The sequence below is a fragment of the Trichechus manatus genome, unplaced genomic scaffold (genome assembly GCF_000243295.1).
Source record: "Trichechus manatus latirostris isolate Lorelei unplaced genomic scaffold, TriManLat1.0 scaffold00053, whole genome shotgun sequence".
NCBI lineage: Eukaryota > Metazoa > Chordata > Mammalia > Sirenia > Trichechidae > Trichechus > Trichechus manatus.
The window spans coordinates 10,880,480-10,900,211 of NW_004443989.1; the positions used below are offsets into that span (position 1 = coordinate 10,880,480).

General features: G+C 46.0%; 1 protein-coding gene across 1 annotated transcript in view; it reads right to left on the minus strand.

Annotated features, from left to right (window-relative positions):
* KLHDC4 (kelch domain containing 4) overlaps positions 1-19,732 on the minus strand; it is a 38,639-nt gene that overhangs the window by 3,940 nt on the left and 14,967 nt on the right. The window contains exons 6-11 of the mRNA XM_004377799.2: positions 9,658-9,750; positions 6,204-6,363; positions 3,659-3,734; positions 2,593-2,801; positions 1,333-1,741; positions 331-447 (exon numbers count right to left, since the gene is read on the minus strand). Of these exons, the coding sequence (XP_004377856.1) occupies positions 331-447; positions 1,333-1,741; positions 2,593-2,801; positions 3,659-3,734; positions 6,204-6,363; positions 9,658-9,750 (1,064 nt within the window). The remainder of the gene's footprint in view (positions 1-330; positions 448-1,332; positions 1,742-2,592; positions 2,802-3,658; positions 3,735-6,203; positions 6,364-9,657; positions 9,751-19,732) is intronic.

A 19,732-nucleotide genomic window follows, 5' to 3' on the forward strand; every position in this document is an offset into this window, starting at 1 on the left:
GTGAGTTACCTGTGTCCTCCTCGTTGTGTTACCTGCATCATTCTCTCTGACAGTTACCTGCATTATCTTTACTGTGAGTTACCTGTGTCCTCCTCATTGTGAGCTACCTGCATCATTCTTTTTGACAGTTCCCTGCATTATCTTTACTGTGAGTTACCTGTGCCCTCCTCACTGTGAGTTACCTGTATTATCTTTACTGTGAGTTACCTGTGCCCTCATCGCTGTGAGTTACCTGCATTATCTTTACTGTGAGTTACCTGTGCCCCCCTCGCTGTGAGTTACCTGCATCATCCTCTGACAGTTACCTGCATCATCTTTACTTTGAGTTACCTGAGCCCTCCTCGCTGCTCCCCTCTCCTGTGTCCTCCTCTTCCTTGTCGTCGTCTCCATCCTCCACCTCATCACCTTCCTCCTCTGTGTCGGTTTCCTCCAACCACTCTTGAGTGTCTTCAGAAGTAAAAGTACAGACACCTGATCAGCGAGGGCCAGAAGTCAGGGAAGACTCAAATGTCCCCTGGCCATTTCCTCTCAGGATGCTATTTTCTCACTAAAGAAATATCCCAGGAGAACCCCCTCACCCCGGGCATGTTTGGATCCTCAGAGAAAACAGCTTGTTGCCCTGGATCTGAGGGATGAGGCGAAGACTGAGGTGGCACAAACCCAACAGGAAACTCCCCATTCTGTAGGGAAAGACAATCTGACATTTACTGCTTTTGCCCAGGATGCTCAGCTGCCTCACCTGTCGCAGGTGTTATAAATCAGGAATATTCTTAGTGCCTTTCCCTACACGTGTGGATTCTACTTTAAGCCTCAGATCTTAGAAAATGAATAAGCCACTTGGGTCCAGCAGTAGTCTGGTTCTATTAAAAAAATGGGAATGTGAGAATTAAGGAGACACAGCTAAAGCTTTGGATAAGATAATAAACAGGCCCATAGGTTCAAAACTAGAGGGCCCCAGAGACTGCTGGAGCAAGGCGCCTCCTGCTCAGGGCAGCTCTCAGGTGCATAAAAGAGCAGGCTCGGACTTTCTGCAGAGTAACACTCCAGGAAGCCTGTTTGCAATGATTCACCTGTACAGTACCCTAGACACACCTGAGGGGCTCACACAGGTTACATCGAGGGCTAACACGTGACCTGTGAGAGGACCTGCCAGCACTGTCTCTAATGCCACAGACAGGGGACAACTGTGTGAATGGCCAAGACCCTACGAGAGTACAGAAGCCCAGCAAATGGGTGGTGAGTCAGCAGCATGTGGGCAGACGCGGCTGTGGGCACCTGAGGCAACCACTCACACAGCTCTCCTTCTAACTCACGTACCAGCCACCCACTTACCTGGGTCCATCTCCACCAGGGCCTTCCATCCATCCATCTTCTGTAGGTCGAGGCAGTAGAGGTCGCTGAGGGTGAACTGGCGGTCACCTGCCTCAAACATGCCCCCATAGACGTAGAGCAGCCCATGCTTCACAGCCAGCATGGCGCTGGATCGGGGACATGGTGCAACCAAGGATGCCCCGGCCTCCTCTGCACCGTCATCGTCCTCATCCTTGGATGGCGGCCTTCCCGCCACGCCTGGTGCAGGGAGCACCTGCTTGATGGTGATCACAGTCCCGTCCTCAGTAGTCACCTTTCGGACCACCTCCAGGGGCTCCTGGGGGCTGGGCTCCTCTCCTGCCTGCTCATCACTACCTCTGAGCTCCCCTTTCCTGCCCCGCCGCCGCTTCCTCTTCTCAGTCTTGGGTTCCTGTTGATGAAGGACAGTACAGAATCCCACTACCAGTGAAGAGGAATGCCCAAGCAGGTATGGTGGGGAGCCCTCGGCAGCAGGCACCTGGGATCGAAGTGCCAGAGAAAACAAGCCTGACTCATGAACTCGAGGAGTCCCTGGGTGGTGTAAACGGTTAATGCACTAGAAAGGTTGGAGATTCAAGTCTATCTGGAGGTGCCTTGGAAGAACGGCCTAGCAATCTGCTTCTGAAAAATCAGCCATTGACATCTGTATGGAGCACAGTTCTACTCTGACACACACAGGGTGGTCATGAGTCGAAGATGACTCCACAGAAACTGGTTACTAGTTCACGGACTCAATCTAGCACCAAGCACTGGACACGGGACCCTCCTGGTGACCCCCAAATCCTCAACAATGGGCTAGAGAAGTACGCCGACACCCTAGATGAAGCCTTCTGCCCCTAAGGACACTTGCCTTGGGAAAATAAAATCAACCAACAAATGCCAATGACAACAGGCTGGGAAGTCCATGCTGGAGCTCACAGACACCCACCATTTGCCCACAGGCAGGTGGACCAGTCAGGCAACGCCCCACGGGGTTACAATGAATCACTGGCCACCAAAGTGTGAAAGACGACAGCTCTCTTCAAGGCCAGGCACAGTTTGTCACTCTGGACTGGGAATGTCCCGTGAGACAGGAAGACCCCCTTCCATGAGTGCTTACGGGGTTTGAAGTCCCAGACCACCTTACTGGGAGGAAAGCAGCCCTGACATGTGATGGAAGTAGAAGCTGCGGGTCCTGCATGTCATCTGTGTCTGACAGTCATTGTTCTGGCAAAATAGAACCTCCTTGGGGGCAGATGCTACCTTGAGTTGCCCCGCAAACCAGCGGTTCCTGGCAGTGTCATAGAAGTACAGGTCATTGAGAAAGTCGCCCTCCAGGGTCTCCTCCTCTTCCTCATCACACACCCCTCCGAAGAGCAGCGTCTGATGATTCGGGGCCATGGCCACGGAAAAGCCAGACCTTGGGGTGGGCTTGGCTCCCGAGGGATGCATTCGCGTCCACGCCCATTTGCCTGTCAGAAGAACACAGAACTAGGGTGAGAAAGCAGGAGGAAGTGGCAAGGAGCAAGAAACAGTGTCCATTAAGTACACGGCTGTGTTCAGAGCCAGTGCCTCTGCTCTCCGTGCCTGCTTCTGCCCCTCACAGTGGTGGGCCTGGCACCAAAGAGGCCCTGACCACACCCTCCAGAGCCGCTACCGTGTCGGAACATCCTTCTGAGAAAGCTGCAGATACCACTGTCCTGTGAAAGAAGCTGTGCCACCAGCCCTGGCTGCCTCTCAGTGCTGCTCAGGAAGCCAATTGGTCCCTGTGGCCATGCCCACCCCAAGAGTGCGCTGCCCTATGCAGGTGGCCTGTGGCTGGATGCAGCCTCCCCGAGACCACCAAAGACCCTCCCCCAGCAGCCAGGAGCCCCTCGTGTTCAGCATTCACCTGTCAGGCAAACCTCGCCTTAGCAGCGAATACCTTGGGGGTAATAACCAGCTCCCAGCCCTCTCAGTGCTCTACAAAGGGAATGCCGAGTACTAACGCTGCCTAATACCGTCGACGTCTTTGGGTCAGTCCATTTAAGCACCCTCACACAGGGTGAGCATGCCTCCCACCATTTCTGAGCATGCAGATGGGGCAGACTTGACTTATCAAGGGCATCCTGCCTGGCCAGCACTGAGGCACCTTGAAGTATGTGTGTGGGTCTACTGCTCCGGGGTGAATGGAGCATGCCCACACATCACCGGTGGCCCGTGGCGCTCACTGCCAGCCCCTGTGTGAGGAGGGACAGTGGGCTTTTATTGCTCAGCCCATGGGACAGAGGCCCCACCAGCAATGTGCAGACACCCCCGAGTTGTGGTTCCTTCTGCACAGTGAAGGTACCTTCTCTTCCGTCCTCAGACTTCAGCAGGAACATATCTGAATGCAGGGTGCCCTTGTCCACGTCCTTCTTGACTCTCTGCAAAGGAAGGGGAGTCATGTCAGTAGTGTCACTACATCTACCCAGGGGAACTGTGCTGTTGTTTTGCTAACAGCAGTACTTCCTTCATAGAAGCAACAGGCTGAGGAAGGATGTTTTATACTGCAACATTCTGACAATGAAATACTTCCCTGGAGACCTCGAGAGACAAGAAAGGTGTTCTGCTGACACATGCCACGGGTTCCATAAAGGTGGTCACTGCCAGCACAGAACGGAGCAGGGCACCACTCTAGCTGACGGCGTAAGATGGGAGTGCTGCACCCTTGCTAACTAGCTAACAGGCCTGTACTCCCCAACAGCTTTCTACTTTCTTTTACAGCAGTTTCCTTTCTTGAAGTGTTGCGATTTCCACAGAAATGCAATCCACTTGTCTTCAAAGTATTCCTCTAGTCGTAAATTTCAGTCTAATACACTATTAACTGAATCCAAAGACACTGGAGACAGATATGTATCAAGTGTTGTAACACCAATTTCAAAAACAACACAGCTGTCTCCAAAAACTATTCAGTCTGATCGAGACACAGGGTGGTTGAGGACACCTGACCTGGGGGTGACAGAGAGCAGGGGGCTAGGTACGTGGTGGTATGAGGAATAAGACAGCACAGGGCAGGAATACCATTGGACCCGGGGTGCTCAGGGAAGCCCTCTCCATGATGGACCTTTGAGCAGAGAGCAAAAGAAAGTGAGGGTGGGGGTCCCACAGCTATGGCATTCTGGGAGCATGCTCAGAGTGTTCAGGAGAGCGAGAGGCAGCAAGGCTGGGATGGGTGGGCCAGGGAAATGAGCAGGACAAGGAAGTGAGAGAGACAGAGAGAGAGGTGGATCACAGAGGGCCAGGTCGAGGCCATCAGGAGAGCTCAGAGTTGTCCCGGGTAAAATGACACACTGTTGGGAGACACTGAGCACAGTGAGACAAGCTACGAGCTGACATCTATTGTACAAAGACCACTCGGGCTGTGAAGAGATGGTAACAGACAAAGACGGGGCAGAGGGCCCATATGAGAGAGAACAGCCAGGCCCAAGGCGGGGGCAATGGTGCCACAGGCCAGGCCACTGGCTGTGGAAGTGGAGGTGGGAGAGGTGGGGTCTGTCAGAGCCAGGGAGCTGCAGACCAACATGTACGGTGAGAGAGGGGTTCAAGCGGATGGTACCACACAAGATGGTGGAGAAGCACGGCGGGATGCAGGTCAGGACTTCTTGCTCACTGAGTCACAGGGAAAGGACAACACAGCCCTGCCTGGTGCCACATGACAGCAAGTGATGCTTCCTCACAGAGACTTAAAAGAATAATGAAAACTAAAACCCTGATGCTGTAGTCGTTACCTTTATTATAAACATTTTAAGCAACTGCAAAAACTTCTGCTTAATACTGCCCCAAGAAAATCCACCTGGAGAAGAAAACCATCCAGGAGAAATGACGTTGACCGATGAGGCAGGAGGGGCTCAGTACTGACAACGCCCCTTTACCTCTGCTGAGCACTCACCCACTCGGGGCCTACGTCTTACATCGATCAGGCTGCTTTCTCACGAAGGCAGATGAGAATTACAGAAAATACAGTAGGAAAGCACAGGCCTGCTGGGACTGACATGCTTGGAACTTCCTTGGTGAGGACTGAATCCTATAGAGGGGCATCTTGCCTGCTCAGCCACACAGGACTGGCACCAGGTCTGACCACCCCAAACAGCCCACCATGTCAGCAGGCGTCTCATCTGGCCTCCACGACCCGTCTCGGCCTCTACTCAACAAGAGTTTGTCGTGGCTTGCTTCGCTCACGCTTTTGGTATCTTAGCTGCTCTTCCCTTCCAGCCCCACTCTGCCAGCACAGCCCATTGTCCTCCCACCCCCTAGTATGCCTGCTCACACCACTCCTCCGCTCACACTGTGTTCCAAGGCTCCAGTGCCCGTGCTCCCTTCACTCCACATTTGGCCCTTCCTAGCCCTGTGCTCTCCTAATCCTCCTGGCCTCCAAATTCCAGCCAAGCCAGTCTCATGGACTGCCTTTAAATGCACACTACCCATTTCTCACCCTACTCCTTTGGAGACTCATGCATGCATACCCGGTGCAGCATAAGCACGTTCCTCTCAGCACTTGCAGAGTCAAAAAGAAAACCGTCCCTCAGCCGCAAATGGAAAGATAATCGGAATAAATGCTCCACGTTAGTTAGTGTCTGTAGCTTAGGAATAAATCCTCCAAACGCAGACTTACTCGCACTGCAGAGTTTCAAGTGGATTCAGACGAAAACATAACATGGCCTTTGAACACCTTGTTATTATGTTATAGAGCAGCAGACTAACACTAACCTTAGCCCAGTTCTAAAGTTCTAATTTAACCCCAGAGGTCAACGAAGTGAATTGTTTGTGTAAGATTAACGTATGCTCTTAGATGGAAGTTTTCACTATTAGCAAAATGAAAAGACAACAGATTGAAAGACAAATTCCATGCCCACCTGTTTCGAGTAGCCTCCGTAGATGATGATGCTGCCCTGGGCAGTGACGGATATCTGGCAGCCAGACCTTGGGGTGGGCCCCATCCCTAAGGGAGACAGCTTGGTCCACGTGAAGGTGTCCAGATTAAAGGTATACACATCATTATAATAGATGTAGTCTCTGGTTATGACAAAGTGACACAAGGCATGATGATAAACATGATCAGGGGAAGGTAGTATGTTCAAAAGTGAACTTTAAAAAGATTTAACCTGATTTAAATGAAAGGTAAATTTCCCACTGTTTTTACTAAGTTACCTGTTTAATTAAAGTTTAGGTTCATATAAAAGGACTGTGAGCATTTATGAGTTTGCATTTGAAAATCAGAAACAATGCTAGCCCACAGGCATAGTAATTTACCTGTACTTGAAATCCTTTCAATCTGAAAGTAACAATACATCCTTATACAGTTTACAAAATCAGTCTTGTAAATAATTACATCCAGTTCCTTAATTCATTGTGGAATTATGGCTGAATTTTGGAAATAACAGAAGACACTGGATGGAGATGAGGAGAGAAGAGGGGTCAGCCATGGGAACTGGGAAACATGGTGGCAACACATTCTGGTGACACAGAGACACCAGGGACAAGTCCTCTGAACCCACAGACACTGGTGATGGCACAGAGGGCATGGCTGGAGGTGCTCTGGGACCCAGGTGGTACAGAGTCCAAGCAGAGGGGACCTGAGGAGGGGAGCAGCAGGTCACCCAGACGGCCATGTCCTGACATGGATCCTACAGATGGCTGTGAGCAGAACCCAGGGGCGTTGCGGTCAGAATCATATCCGACCATTAGAGAGAGACTGTTCTCCAGCTACCCAAAAAGGAGGGTGAAACTGAGATTAAAAGAAAGCACAGAAGAGTGAGGAACTCGACCAGAAGTCTGAAAGGGTGTTTCTTTTGCACACTGCATTCAAATTTCCCACGCTTGGAGCTCTGCAGTAAACCTTCAAGACCATCACTGCCACAATCGAATTGGCACAAAGCTAATCTTCGCCTTGCTGCATCTTCATGACCTGGACTTTCTGCCTGCCACCCACCACTGGGGCATCTTACGAGGGGGACAGCTCTGAACATGGAAACCCAGAACTCAGGGCTTCACGGAGGTTTTAACAACGCTACTACATTCCACCATTACCTCTGTGTCATGTGTCAGAATTTCAGTAAAGAAATTCTATTCTACACAGAAGATAAGAGCCACTGCTTCAAAGAAAATGAAAAGAATCAGTTTTTAAAAGTTACTGATTTCTTATGGATGTACTACACAAGCATCTGTTCTAGTATTTTCCTTTTTTACGTATGTTTGAAATACTTCAAAAATAATATTTAAAAAAAAGACAATAGCTTTGAAAAAAAGTTCTGATTTTGAAATGGTTACAAGCTCAAACTACCATAAAACTTGATTCAATTTACAACCTGTAAACTGACAGAAGGGCAGTGTTGCTCTCACTCACTGTCCCGCACACAGCAGATGCTAAATTAATGCACCAACAAATCCACTAGTCCCCATGTCTGTATTCTGACACATAATTATTTGTTAAGTTTCAAGAATGAGTACAAATGACAACCTCTTAGGTATAAATTTTTAAACATGGCCCAGGCTCTCTTATCCAAAGTGGCAACAAACAACCAAACGCCACACGCTGGACGTCAGAACTACAGGGGGTGGCACACTAGGTGCTCAGGGCAGAGACTGTGGTCAACTGACGTTGGAAACTTTGAGGACAAGTTTTACTACTTACTGATCATCTTGGTCTCTTCATCTTTAACTTGAGACTATAACCTGTCCTTCCAATAGCCTGTCCTTTAAGACAATGTGTGTAAAAATCACTTTGTAAACTATATGAACAAGACACAAGTTAAAGCATCAACATCACTATATCCAAGTTACACCTTTAAGGATATAAAATCATTCCTTGTTTAATTTGAATTTGTGTTGTTGTTGTGTGCCCTTGAGTCAGTTTTGACTCATAGCGACCCTACAGAACACAGGAGAACTGCCCCACAGGGTTTTCTGGGCTGTAATAGGGTCACTATGAGTTGGAATCAACTCGACAGCAACAGGTTTGCTTTGGTTTTTTAAATCTTTATGGGAGCAGATTGCCAGGTCTTTTTCCCATGGACCCACTGGTAGGTTTGAACCACTGACCTTTTGGTTAGCAGCTGAGCACTTAACCATCAAGCTACCAGGACTCCTTTTAATTTGAACCACACTTTAAAAAAACTACCCCCCCCCCCGAAAAGCATTTAAGAATTTATATTCCCTATCAGTCGGAATCAACTTGACAGCAATATGTTTGGGGTTTTTTTGTAACTAATGAAAATATTTTGTATTCGTGAAGAGATAAAGAAACCTTAATTGAGTCAAATCTCTACCTCACTTCCTCAGCTAAGATGGAGGAATGTGAAAAACCACAACAACTTCTGCCAGCCTTGACCTTCCCAAGGCTTCCTTCTTCACACAGGTGCGAGGATGTTTCCATGAACTGGTAATTATCAGAGGACGCTTGTACAAATGGATTCATTAAGTGACAAGAATGTGTGTGGGGTCACCACAATTAACAAACCAATCACAAAGCTATTTTTAAAGACGAGGAGAGGAGAAGCAGAGCACAGATGAGGTGGACAGCAAGGACGCTGTTTCCTCTGCCATTGTCTACACCTGAGGAAGAGCACGCTAAGTGTGGCCATCACCAGGTAAAGACAGTCTGAAACTTTTTACTGGGAACATTACCATACTGTGATGGTGACAGTAGTAAACCTGTTCACCTTACATCTTGTTGTTCTGCATAGAACTAAGGGCACGAAAGAAGGCATTTGTACAGACAGATGACAGGCCTGAAACAATCAGAGAACCTGCCAACTGGCCCTGGGAGCCCACTCCAGCCTGTCTGAACATAAACGTGAAATAAAAAGAGAACCAGATGCCTCCCCTTATGGTGCCTGGACTGGGGCTGCTTCCACCATGGGGGTTGGGGGGTTGTTAATTCTTTTAGACCAGTGGCTCTGAAAGCAAAGTCCCCAACCAGCAACACTGGCATCACCAGGAACTTGTTAGAAACGTACGTTCCTAGACCCCACCCCAGGCCAACTGAGCCAGAAATGAACAAGCCCTCCAAGGGATTGTGAGCCAGGCCCAAATTTGAGAATCCAGTTTGAGACAGAACCAACTATATAATCTGTGGGGCCCGGTGCAGAATGAAAAGTGTAGGGCCCATGTTCAACAAGGATGGTGAACTCCATAATGGCGACAGCACGGCATCAAACCAAGTGCACGTTCTCAGAGTGCAGGGCCCTGGCGTGGCCCTGGCTTCACAGGATGGGCGTCGTCGTCCGTGTGCACTCAAAGGGCTCTTCTTGTTAAATGCCTGCCCCCCAAACTCCAGGAAAGACAGGCTTATCTGCTGCTGGCACCCACCTTGTGCTCTCGTGGAAACCGCCAAAGAGAATCAACTGTCTCTTCCAGGCTACCATCCGGTGTCCACTCCGCCCTGAAGGGCCTCCTGCAGATCTAAAACGCAAGTAAATCAGGAAAAAAAGCTATGAACTCGCTTAATTTTGGGTTGCTTAAAAAAAAAAAAAAAAAAGACCACCACTTGTTACACCAATTTCTGTTTTGTAAGTACTTACTGAGTACCACTTAATCTGATCCACAAGCTACCAAAACCATTCTGACAATCTAGTTCACTATGTTCACACTTATGCTATGGTCTCCCCCTTAGGCTCAAGAGTCCAGGTTGAGTTAAAACAGGTAGGTTCCAACCAACTTTAAAAATTAATACTCAACATTTTCCAATATGAAAGTCCAAACTGTTGAAAAGACAGCACTTCACAGCAGAAAAGTCCATGTAAATAATGTCAATAACCTATGCAGCTACAAGAAGGCACTGCCATTATCAAAATTAGAGGAGAAAAAAACAGCTGCTGTTGAGTCAATTCCAATGCAAGCAGTCCTTGGGTGGTGCAAATGGTTAATGCATTCAGCTGCTAACTGAAAGGTTGGAGGTTCAAGTCCATCCACAGGCACCTTGGAAGAAAAGCCTGGTGATCTACTTCTGAAATATCTGCCATTGAAAACCCTATGGGGCACTTCTACTCTGTCACGCACGGGGTTGCCACTGACAAAATTAGATCCATACAAATATAATATTCTCTTTATATATCAGTTTCCCCCAAAGTCCAAACCTACCAAACATTTTCTAATGTTCTATTAATTCCTGTCAAACTGAGAGCATCTTTAACTCTTTTCTGTTTAATTTATGGTCACAAATTACATACAAGGTTAAACCTCACATGGGCATTCTCTCTGAAGGGACACAATGAAGAAATGCTTCAGGTACAGGTTTTAAGATGCCACTTTATCCCACACACTCATTTGATGTAACATTGACTAGATGTGCAATCAGACGGAGGCGGTGGTGATAAACACCGTGTACACACACACACGGCCAGATCCTATCTCTACCAAGTCCACCTGCTCCCCTGTCCCCACCTCCAATCTTGTAGGTGCCTGTTAATTTGCACAGGTGATATAAAGCTTATGAGAAACTGTGCATATGAGAAGAGTGTGAAGTCACAAAGCTTTCTCAGGCAAAGGTATCATAAGGAACCCTAACACTACTCTGTATTTTCACACTATGCTCTGAATTCAGATGCTGTTCCTGCATCTCACCTACCTTCCTTCTGGAAAAGAGCAAACTGCCTGTATCTACCATGCTGTGTGGCCTTTTCGCACTCCCACTGCAGCATCCGCAGTCAGCCCTCCCAAACTCCGCATGGGTGTTCCTGCTGCTCCTGCGCACAAAGCATGAAATAGCAGGGAGCGTGCACGTTCCCCCCATCTCAGAGGTTAACAGAAAGAAAAGCAGGATCTCAGTATCACTGATGTGGGCCAGAGTGTCCTCCACTGAGGGAGCCACGGGAGTCTGCAGCATCATCCATGAGACAATCTGCCAGCAATACCTGGTCTGAATCCACCAGGCCTTTGAATGTAGCTTCCGACTCCTGGCAAGCAGGAAACAGGCTAAAGGGCTCCCTGGGGAAGAAACCAGGCAGACCAGCAGGAAACGCCATGACTGGCCTGCCTTTTCAGCAAGCCAGTGTCACAGAAAGGAGCTACGCTCAATTAAAAGAAATTCAAGGAATAAAAGGTGCAGATGCAACATGTCATCCTAGATGAGGCACTAGTTTGGATAAACCAGCTGTAAATAACATTTTGGGGTCAAATGGGCTAATTTCAATATGGTTTGGGTGTTATGAGAAAAACATTCACTGAAATGGAAAGCAAAGATTACGGCTGAAAAATTTTTTCAGAAATAAGCACAGAAAAAGATCTGGAAAGACACGAGTGAGCTGTCAGCAGTGGTTTTGGGGGTGGGGATGGAAATGTGAGGTTTTTATTTTTGTCTAGAGTTTCTAATTTTCTACAACGCACAAGTACTGCTTCTGTAATAATTTTTTAAAATGCAAACAAACAAGACAGGATATGGAAAGGCTAATGACTGCACATTATAGTTACATTAAACTGCTATTTACCTTGAGTGAATCTTGCAGGCAGACACATACCGATATACTCCAAGTAGTAACAGATTAACACAAGACTAATACAAGCTGGGCCTGAGACGATTTTCTCTCTTGTTCCCTTTGATGCTAAAGGTTGTATGTCAACTTGGCTGGGCCGTGATTCTCAGTGGTTTGGCAGTTATGATGTAGTCTGGCAGTCGTATAATGATATAATTATTTCCATGATGAGATCTGATATAATGTGATCACCTCCACAATGGGATCCGCTGTAAGTAGCCAACCAGTTGAAAGGGAGTTTCCTTGGGGGTGTGGCTTGCATCCAATACAGGTGGACTTTCTGGCAAGGCTCACAGGCTTTGTCACTCTGGATCCTGCAGCTAGCTGGCTCCTGTTCATCTGACCTCTGGTTCTTGGGACTTGGGCTAGCAGCTTACCAGCCATCTTGCCTGCTGATCTTGGGATTCATTGGTCTCTGCAGCTTGTGAGCCAGAAGACGCCTCCAGTGTGACCCACAGTCTTGGGACTTTCCAGCCTCTATAACCGCGTGAGCCATTTCCTTGACATAAATCTCTCTATATATATATTTATACGCTTTACTGGTTTTGCTTCTCTAGAGAACCCAGCCTAAAACACTCCCCAATAATTAACTCCAGTTTTCCAAAGTTGTCTTGATACCTTCTCATGGTTTAATATCCCCCACTTCGCATCTCAAAGTGCATGGGTCATTTCACCACAATAAAGAGAGTCAATATGGCCAAAAGGAAATGAGTTATGACCAAACTTAGGTCTCCAAATAAACCTCAATTCCACTCATCAGAAGAGTTCTGCTGGCTTCCACAGAATACTGCTGATGTACCTGCATCAGATTGGTAAAGCAAGCCCTTTGGTTATGATAAACTACGTATGCCTAACAAATCTGAGTGCCTTTTGAAGCTTTGGAAGATAAAATGACTGTGCTTGCCAAGAGTGAAATTCATGTATCCAGGAAAGCATTAGTTCCAAAGATATATTTCAAATATAAATGCTAGCTCTGACAAAAATTTTAAAATCATATTGTAAAGACCAAAATAGTTTTTTCTTCACTGGATCCCTTTCCCCTTATACGGGAGGGGGAAAAACTCCAACTCACTAATTACATTATTTCCTAGCCTATTGACCTCATAGGTCAAGCATACAGCTTAGTTTCCCCTTAAACATGGGTACAAGCAATCAAAAGGAACTATCTACTGACACACACAATGATATGGATGAATCTCAAAAACATGCTGAACAAAAGCAGGCAGACATGAAAGAGCACAAACTGTATGAGTCTGTTTATACCAGATTTTTTTTTTTTTTAAATTTTTTCCCACACAAAAATTTATACATACATTGTTATGTGACTCTAATTGCTCTCCCCATACTGTGACAGCACACTCCTCCTTTCTACCCAATTTCCCATGTCCATTCAACCAGCTTCTAACCCTCTTTGCCTTCCCATCTCACCTCGAGACAGAAGCTGCCCGTTTAGTCTCTTCTATTTACTTGAGCTAAGAGGCTCACTCCTCACGAGTATCACTTTATGTCCCACAGTCCAGTCCAATCCCTGTCTGAAGAGTTGGCCTTGGAAATTGTTTCAGTTCTGGACTGCCAGAGAATCCAGGGGCCATGCTTTCCAGGGTTCCTCCAGTCTCATCAGGCCATTAAGTCTCATCTTCTTACCAGAATTTGAGTTCTGCACCCCACCTTTCTCCTGCTCCATCCAAGACTCTGTTGCGTTCCCTGTCAGGGCGGTCATTGGTGGTTGCCAGAAACCATCTAGCTTTTCTGGTCTCAGGCTGATGAAGTCTCTGGTTTATGTTGCCCTTTCCGTCTCTTGGGCTCATACTTTCCTTGGGTCTTTGGTGTTCTTCATTCTCCATTACTCCAGGTGGTTGGAAGCAATTGATGCATCACATTTTCTTAATAAGCTTTGTTATGCCAACTGACCTAGATGTTCCCTGAAAGAATGGACCCCAGACCCCTACCCCTGCTACTCTGTCCCTCAAAGTATTTGATTGTATTCAGGAAACTTCTTAGCTTTCGTTTAGTCCAGTTGTGCTGACTTCCCCTGCAGTGTGTGCTGTCCTTCCCTTCACCTAAGATAATTCTTATCTACTATCTAGTTGGTAAATAACCCTCACCCTCCCTCCCCACCCTCGTAACCATCAAAGAATGTTTTCTTCTGTGTTTAAACCTTTTCTTGAGTTCTTATAATAGTGGTCTTATACAATATTTGCCCTTCTGTGACTGACTAAATTCACTCAGCATAATGCCCTCCAGATTCCTCCATGTTATAAGATGTTTCACAGCTTCATCCTTCTTCTTCATCATTGCGTAGTATTCCATTGTGTGGATATACCATAATTTGTTTACCCATTCGTCCACTGATGGGCACCTAGGTTGCTTCCATCTTTTTGCCATTGTGAACAGTGCTGCAATGAACATGGGTGTGCATATATCTATTCGTGTGACGGCTCTTATTTCTCTAGGATATATCCCAAGGAGCGGGATAGCTGGATCGTATGGTACTTCTATTTCTAGCTTTTTAAGGAAGCGCCAAATCGATTTCCAAAGTGGCTGTACCATTTTACATTCCCACCAGCAGTATATAAGTGTTCCAGTCTCTCTAGCATTTATTTATTTTGTGTTTTTTGGATTAATGCTAGCCTTGTTGGGGTGAGATGATATCTCTTTGTAGTTTTGATCTGCATTTCTCTAATGGCTGATGATCGTGAGCATTTCTTCATGTATCTGTTAGCTGCCTGAATATCTTCTTGAAGAAGTGCCTGTTCATCTCCTTTGCCCATTTTTTAATTGGGTTATTTGTCTTCTTGTTGTTAAGGTTCTGCAGTACCTTGTAAATTTTAGAGATTAGACCCTGATCAGATTTGTCATATCCAAAAATTTTTTCCCAGTTTGTAGGTTGTGTTTTTACTCTTTTGGTGAAGTCTTTTGATGAGCATGTTTATACCAGATTCTTTACAGAGCAAAATTAATCTACAGTGACAAAAGTTGCCTAGGGACAGAAGTTGGGAGGTAACTGTGTGTGGTGATGGAAATGTATATCTTGATTATGGTGGTGGTTACAGGAGTGTGTGTATTTGTCAAAACTCATCTAACTGTACCCTTAAAAGGTATACATTTTATGGTTATAATTATACCTCAATAAAATCGATATTAAAACACATGGCAAAAAATGAAAAAAAAAACCAAGCAAAGTTAAAACCTTAAGAATACAGACCAATAAAGTGAAACAAAAACATAATCAACCTCACTAGTAATCCAAGAATTACAAATAAAAGCAGAGATACCTTTTTATCCTATTAATTTGACAAAGATGAAAAAAATAAACAGGTCCTTTAAAAATAAATTATGACAGAGAAAAATCTCATACAATAGTAAGTGAAACAGGCAGGTTACAAAGCAAACTATTACATGATTCTAATCAGGGTTCTGAGTGGTTGGCTGCATGACAGTCTTTCCTGCATTTTTCCAATTTTCTGCAATGAATATACATGTATAACTGGAAAAAGTAACAAACCCAAGAAGGGCTGAGGAGAGAATAGTTATCCTGGGCTCCAGGTAAGGCTCTCAGACACAGTTACCTCTCCTGCAGGTTAAGGCTCTCAGGTACAGTCACCTCTGCTCCAGGTAACGCTCTCAGGCAGTTACTTCTGGTGCAGGTGGGCGCCCACAGGGAAGGCAGGCAGACAGGATGCCTCGGTCTGCAGCGTGGGCCTGGCTGGCAGGGCTGCTCTGTTCCAAACCGAATGGGACTCTTCCTAGAAACACTGACCATTGGAACACTCTGGCCACCCTCTCCAGATTCTCACAGGTTACAAACCCCAAGTCCTCCTTAGGGATCAAGTTCTCCCAGTGGAGCTCAGTTCACAAGCTTCTGTGCACACTGCTCTCTCTGTCTGGCTCTACCACTTACTGAAAAACAACAACAACAACAACAAAAAAAAACCTATTGCTGTTGAGTTGATTCTGACTCATAGCGACCCTACTGGACAGAGTACAACTGCCCCACAGGGTTTCCAAGGAGCGCCTGGTGGATTCGAACTGCCGACCTTTTGGTTAGCAGCCATGGCTCTTAACCACTACACCATCAGAGTTTCCCAACTACAGAAATCCAACCCAAAATCCGAGTTCCATCTCCTCCACAAAGACCTCAACACCTCCAGGCTGCATAGGATGGTTACAATCTAAGTCACACAATTCAGGACCTATTTATATAATACTATTTCTCCATTTATTTCATGCATGGCACACAGCTTCCCCCAAAGCCCAAGTGTCCCAGAAATATATTCACACACAGAATCTCAAAACTGAAAGCAAGCGTGAGTTATCCAATCCAAACGCCTACCCTTTACCAAGGTTCAGATGAATAATCTCTCCGCATCACTATACAATGGCTCCTCGTCTTCCCTTATTCCAGTCTAGAACTCACTCAGTTCTTCTCGCCAATCTCCAAATGTTGGATCACACTGGTTTCTCTCCTGTCATATTCTCCCATTCATTAACTTCCCTTTTAATGTGTCACTCAAAATGGCCACCACACTCATCCATGAAAAGAGAACCAGCAGTGAACATATTCTATTAATCCAATGTTTTCAGCACTGGCCTTTATGGTAGCCTCATCACACAATGACACCTCCCAGGATGACAATGGATCAGATCCATGTCTTTTGCTAGCAAGGGCAGCTTTCTAGTTAAAGCTCTTTCATCCTGCATCTAGATGCAACCTTCAAGGGAAACCTAGCCTCCTTAATTTCATCTTGTTACATCTGGTCCACGGAGATTTAACTGTGGATGCCAAATTTATCCACCTACTTATTTGCCTAACCCCGGCCTTGCATTCACCCACAAATTTAATAAGCATACGTTCTTATCCAAGTTGACGATAAGAATATCAAATGGACAAGTGTAGGGAGAGAGTCTGTAGCACGTCATTAAAACACTGCCCCCAGGTCCATGAGGGCAAAGGGAGTTGGAAGTCCACTGGCTCAACCAGCTGAGGATCCAGCCTTACCACTGACTGTTCACTTGGCACAGTAAAAAGAAGGCCTTTCATCTGTGTTGGCCTCACCTCAAAGTCTCAAGTGATCGGGACACCATTAAATCCCTTCTGCACTGGTACCAAGGGAACAGAGTCATACACTGGGCAAGGTGCATGTTAAAGAAATTGGAATGAGAAGGAATACACTCCCAAGGCTAGACAAGAAGCAAACTCCACTTTGGAGAAATTTTCTGATAAATACTTTACAATCTGGGAAACAGATTTTCATTCAACAACTAGCCTAGTATGCTTGCTTCCATTCTACTTCAAAAAAAAAAGGTACACTGGAGAGCCCAAACGCTACCACGTTAGTCTACCAGCTATGAACGGAAAGGTCCAGTGACATATGGAAATGGAGTCAGCAAACGATGTCATCTTTTAAATCATGCCCCATCCCTAAAATCCCCAGGTTAAGGCTCCATTGACTCCCCTGCACAGGAATCCTGCTAGGTGTCTTGTCCCCGGCTGAGCCAGGCACAATGCACTCGACTCACTGTTTGTGGCAGTAGCCAAGTCCCAATGTGTTTTGTAACTAAAACGGGAAAAGTTTTCTATAAAAAGATTCCACATCTCTCTTTAGAAAAACAAATCCACCAAAAAAGCTAGTTTATATTTAAATCTCCAACAGGCTTTTCAACTGCCGTCACTCCTAACTGTGGAGTCATTAATATGTCCCGCTCAGCGAGAAGTCTTTATACACAGCGCAGAAATACATGTGCAACATTGTGGGAGTAGGTGCGTTTAGGCACGTTCAAGTTATATGCACAATGGTATTCCAACAGGGCAAGCTGCCACTCAGAAACAGCTTTCCATGGCAGCTCAGCATCACCCAGCTCCCCCTTCCAATGGGCATCTGCAGTGACATTTACAAAAATGTCTACACATCAAATCACTCTGCAGGCTTAAGGTGCAAACAGTGTTAAGCACTATGTATGCAAATGCATTCCTGAGTTATTTTAAAGTCTACACCTTATAAAATTATATGATATAGTATCACTGCTGTATCAGGTAGCCATGGGCATTTATTTAGCAAAAGCACAGTTTCTACTACAATCTTTGAGTCAGGGTCACAGGAAACGCAGTCCAGTGGCTCATCCTCAGAGCAGAAAAGCTCTCTTCACCAAGAATGATTACCATGTGGCCCACATAGGAACGTGTATAAGATGTAAATATAAGATGTATGTATAAGATGCCTTTGGAATTCCACCCTACTTTTCCAAGTATCAAACCAATCAACCAACAAATTTTGTGCTTAGTGAGTATAGGGTAACTAATCACATTATATGGAATAATTAGTAGCAGTCTCCAGAATCCAGCCAGCCCATAAAACTATGTCCTTCTTATATTCTTATTTTAACTAATACCATTATTAATAATAAAACTACCATTCACGGAGTGTTCGCTCTAGGCTACACATTGTCCTTTTACGTGCACTTATTCCTCACAACGACCTCATGGTGCAGGTGAGATTTTTATTCCCAGTTCACAGGTAAGGAAAGCAACACTCAGAAGTCAAGACTCACAGTCTGCAGCAGAGCCAAGATCTAGAACCTGTCTTCCCAACATTTCAGTTTCCCATTTGCTTTTGCTGATAACTACTCATTTGTTTAAATGGGAAGTGTATTAGTTTCCCAGGGCTGCCAAAACAAGCACCACACTGTTCCAGAGGCCAGAGGTCCTAAATCAAGGTGTCAGCAGGGCTGGTTTCTTCTGCAGGCTCTGAGGGAGAATCTGCTCCATGCCTCTCTCCTAGCTTCTGGTGGTTGCCGGCAATCCTTGTGCCCCTTCGCATGGTGACACATCACTCCAATCTACATCTCCATCTTCACATGGCCTTCTCCTCTGTGTATGTGTCTCTAAACCGCCTTCTCTTTATAAGGACACTAGTCACTGGATACAGGGCTCACCCCAATCCAGCATGACTTCATCTTACCTTGATCATATCTGCAAAGACTCTATTTCCAAATAAGGTCACATATGCAGGTTCTGGGTAGACATGAATTTTGAGGAGAGTCTATGCAACCCACTCCATGAGGAAAGGGTACTCCTTTTCTCTTCCCGGTCCCTCCCAAGTCCCCCACTGCTACACTCTATAAATGCTCCTGTCCTGAGTGTGACAGAGAGGGGCAGATGCTGAGTCCTGCCTCTGACATATAACTTCCTTCAAACTTACACAAGTGCATGCACACTGAAACAAACAAGCCACAAATAACAATAAAAAAAACCCTGTTTTTAGATGGAATCTGTGTTTGCAGAATCTGCACAGTTTTGCAAGCATCTTCAAGTTAAGGTAAAGACTCCTGTGCTGTTAACAGTGGTCATCTATATCTAGAGTGTGAAATGAGGTGGCAGAAACTTTGGTCTTCTCACATTAGTAATGCTCTGGGTTGTCCTCTCATTTTCAGACTGTTATGATGTTCCAGTAAATGTCTCTGTTGCTATAGATGAGAATGTCATAAATGAAGACAGTGAAAAAGGTTACTAGTGAGCATCAATAAAGATTTCATGCTCTGGGCCAAAGTACTTTCCAACTTATACATAAAAACACCAATTTTTAATGAGAACATATTTCTTCAGTGTGTCTACTAAGGTAAGGAGCTTTCCCAAAGCAAGAAGGAGACAGGAACAAAGATGTCGACAGTATGGCAGTCCACACTACTGCCCCTTTAGGTTCTGGCCTGATGAACATGTGCCTGAGCCCTTCTCAGCAGTGACTGAGCCCAGTGGGCCTGCTTGCACCTCCACCTGCACGATGGTTAACTGCCCAGATCTAAGCCAGTCAGAGCAGGGCAAGCAGCCCGGGCAGCAGCATTCAACCAGAGGCTCCTCACTGGATGGTGGAGCACAGTCCACAGAGGTGCTTCCCCTCTGGTTAAAGGGCTTGGAT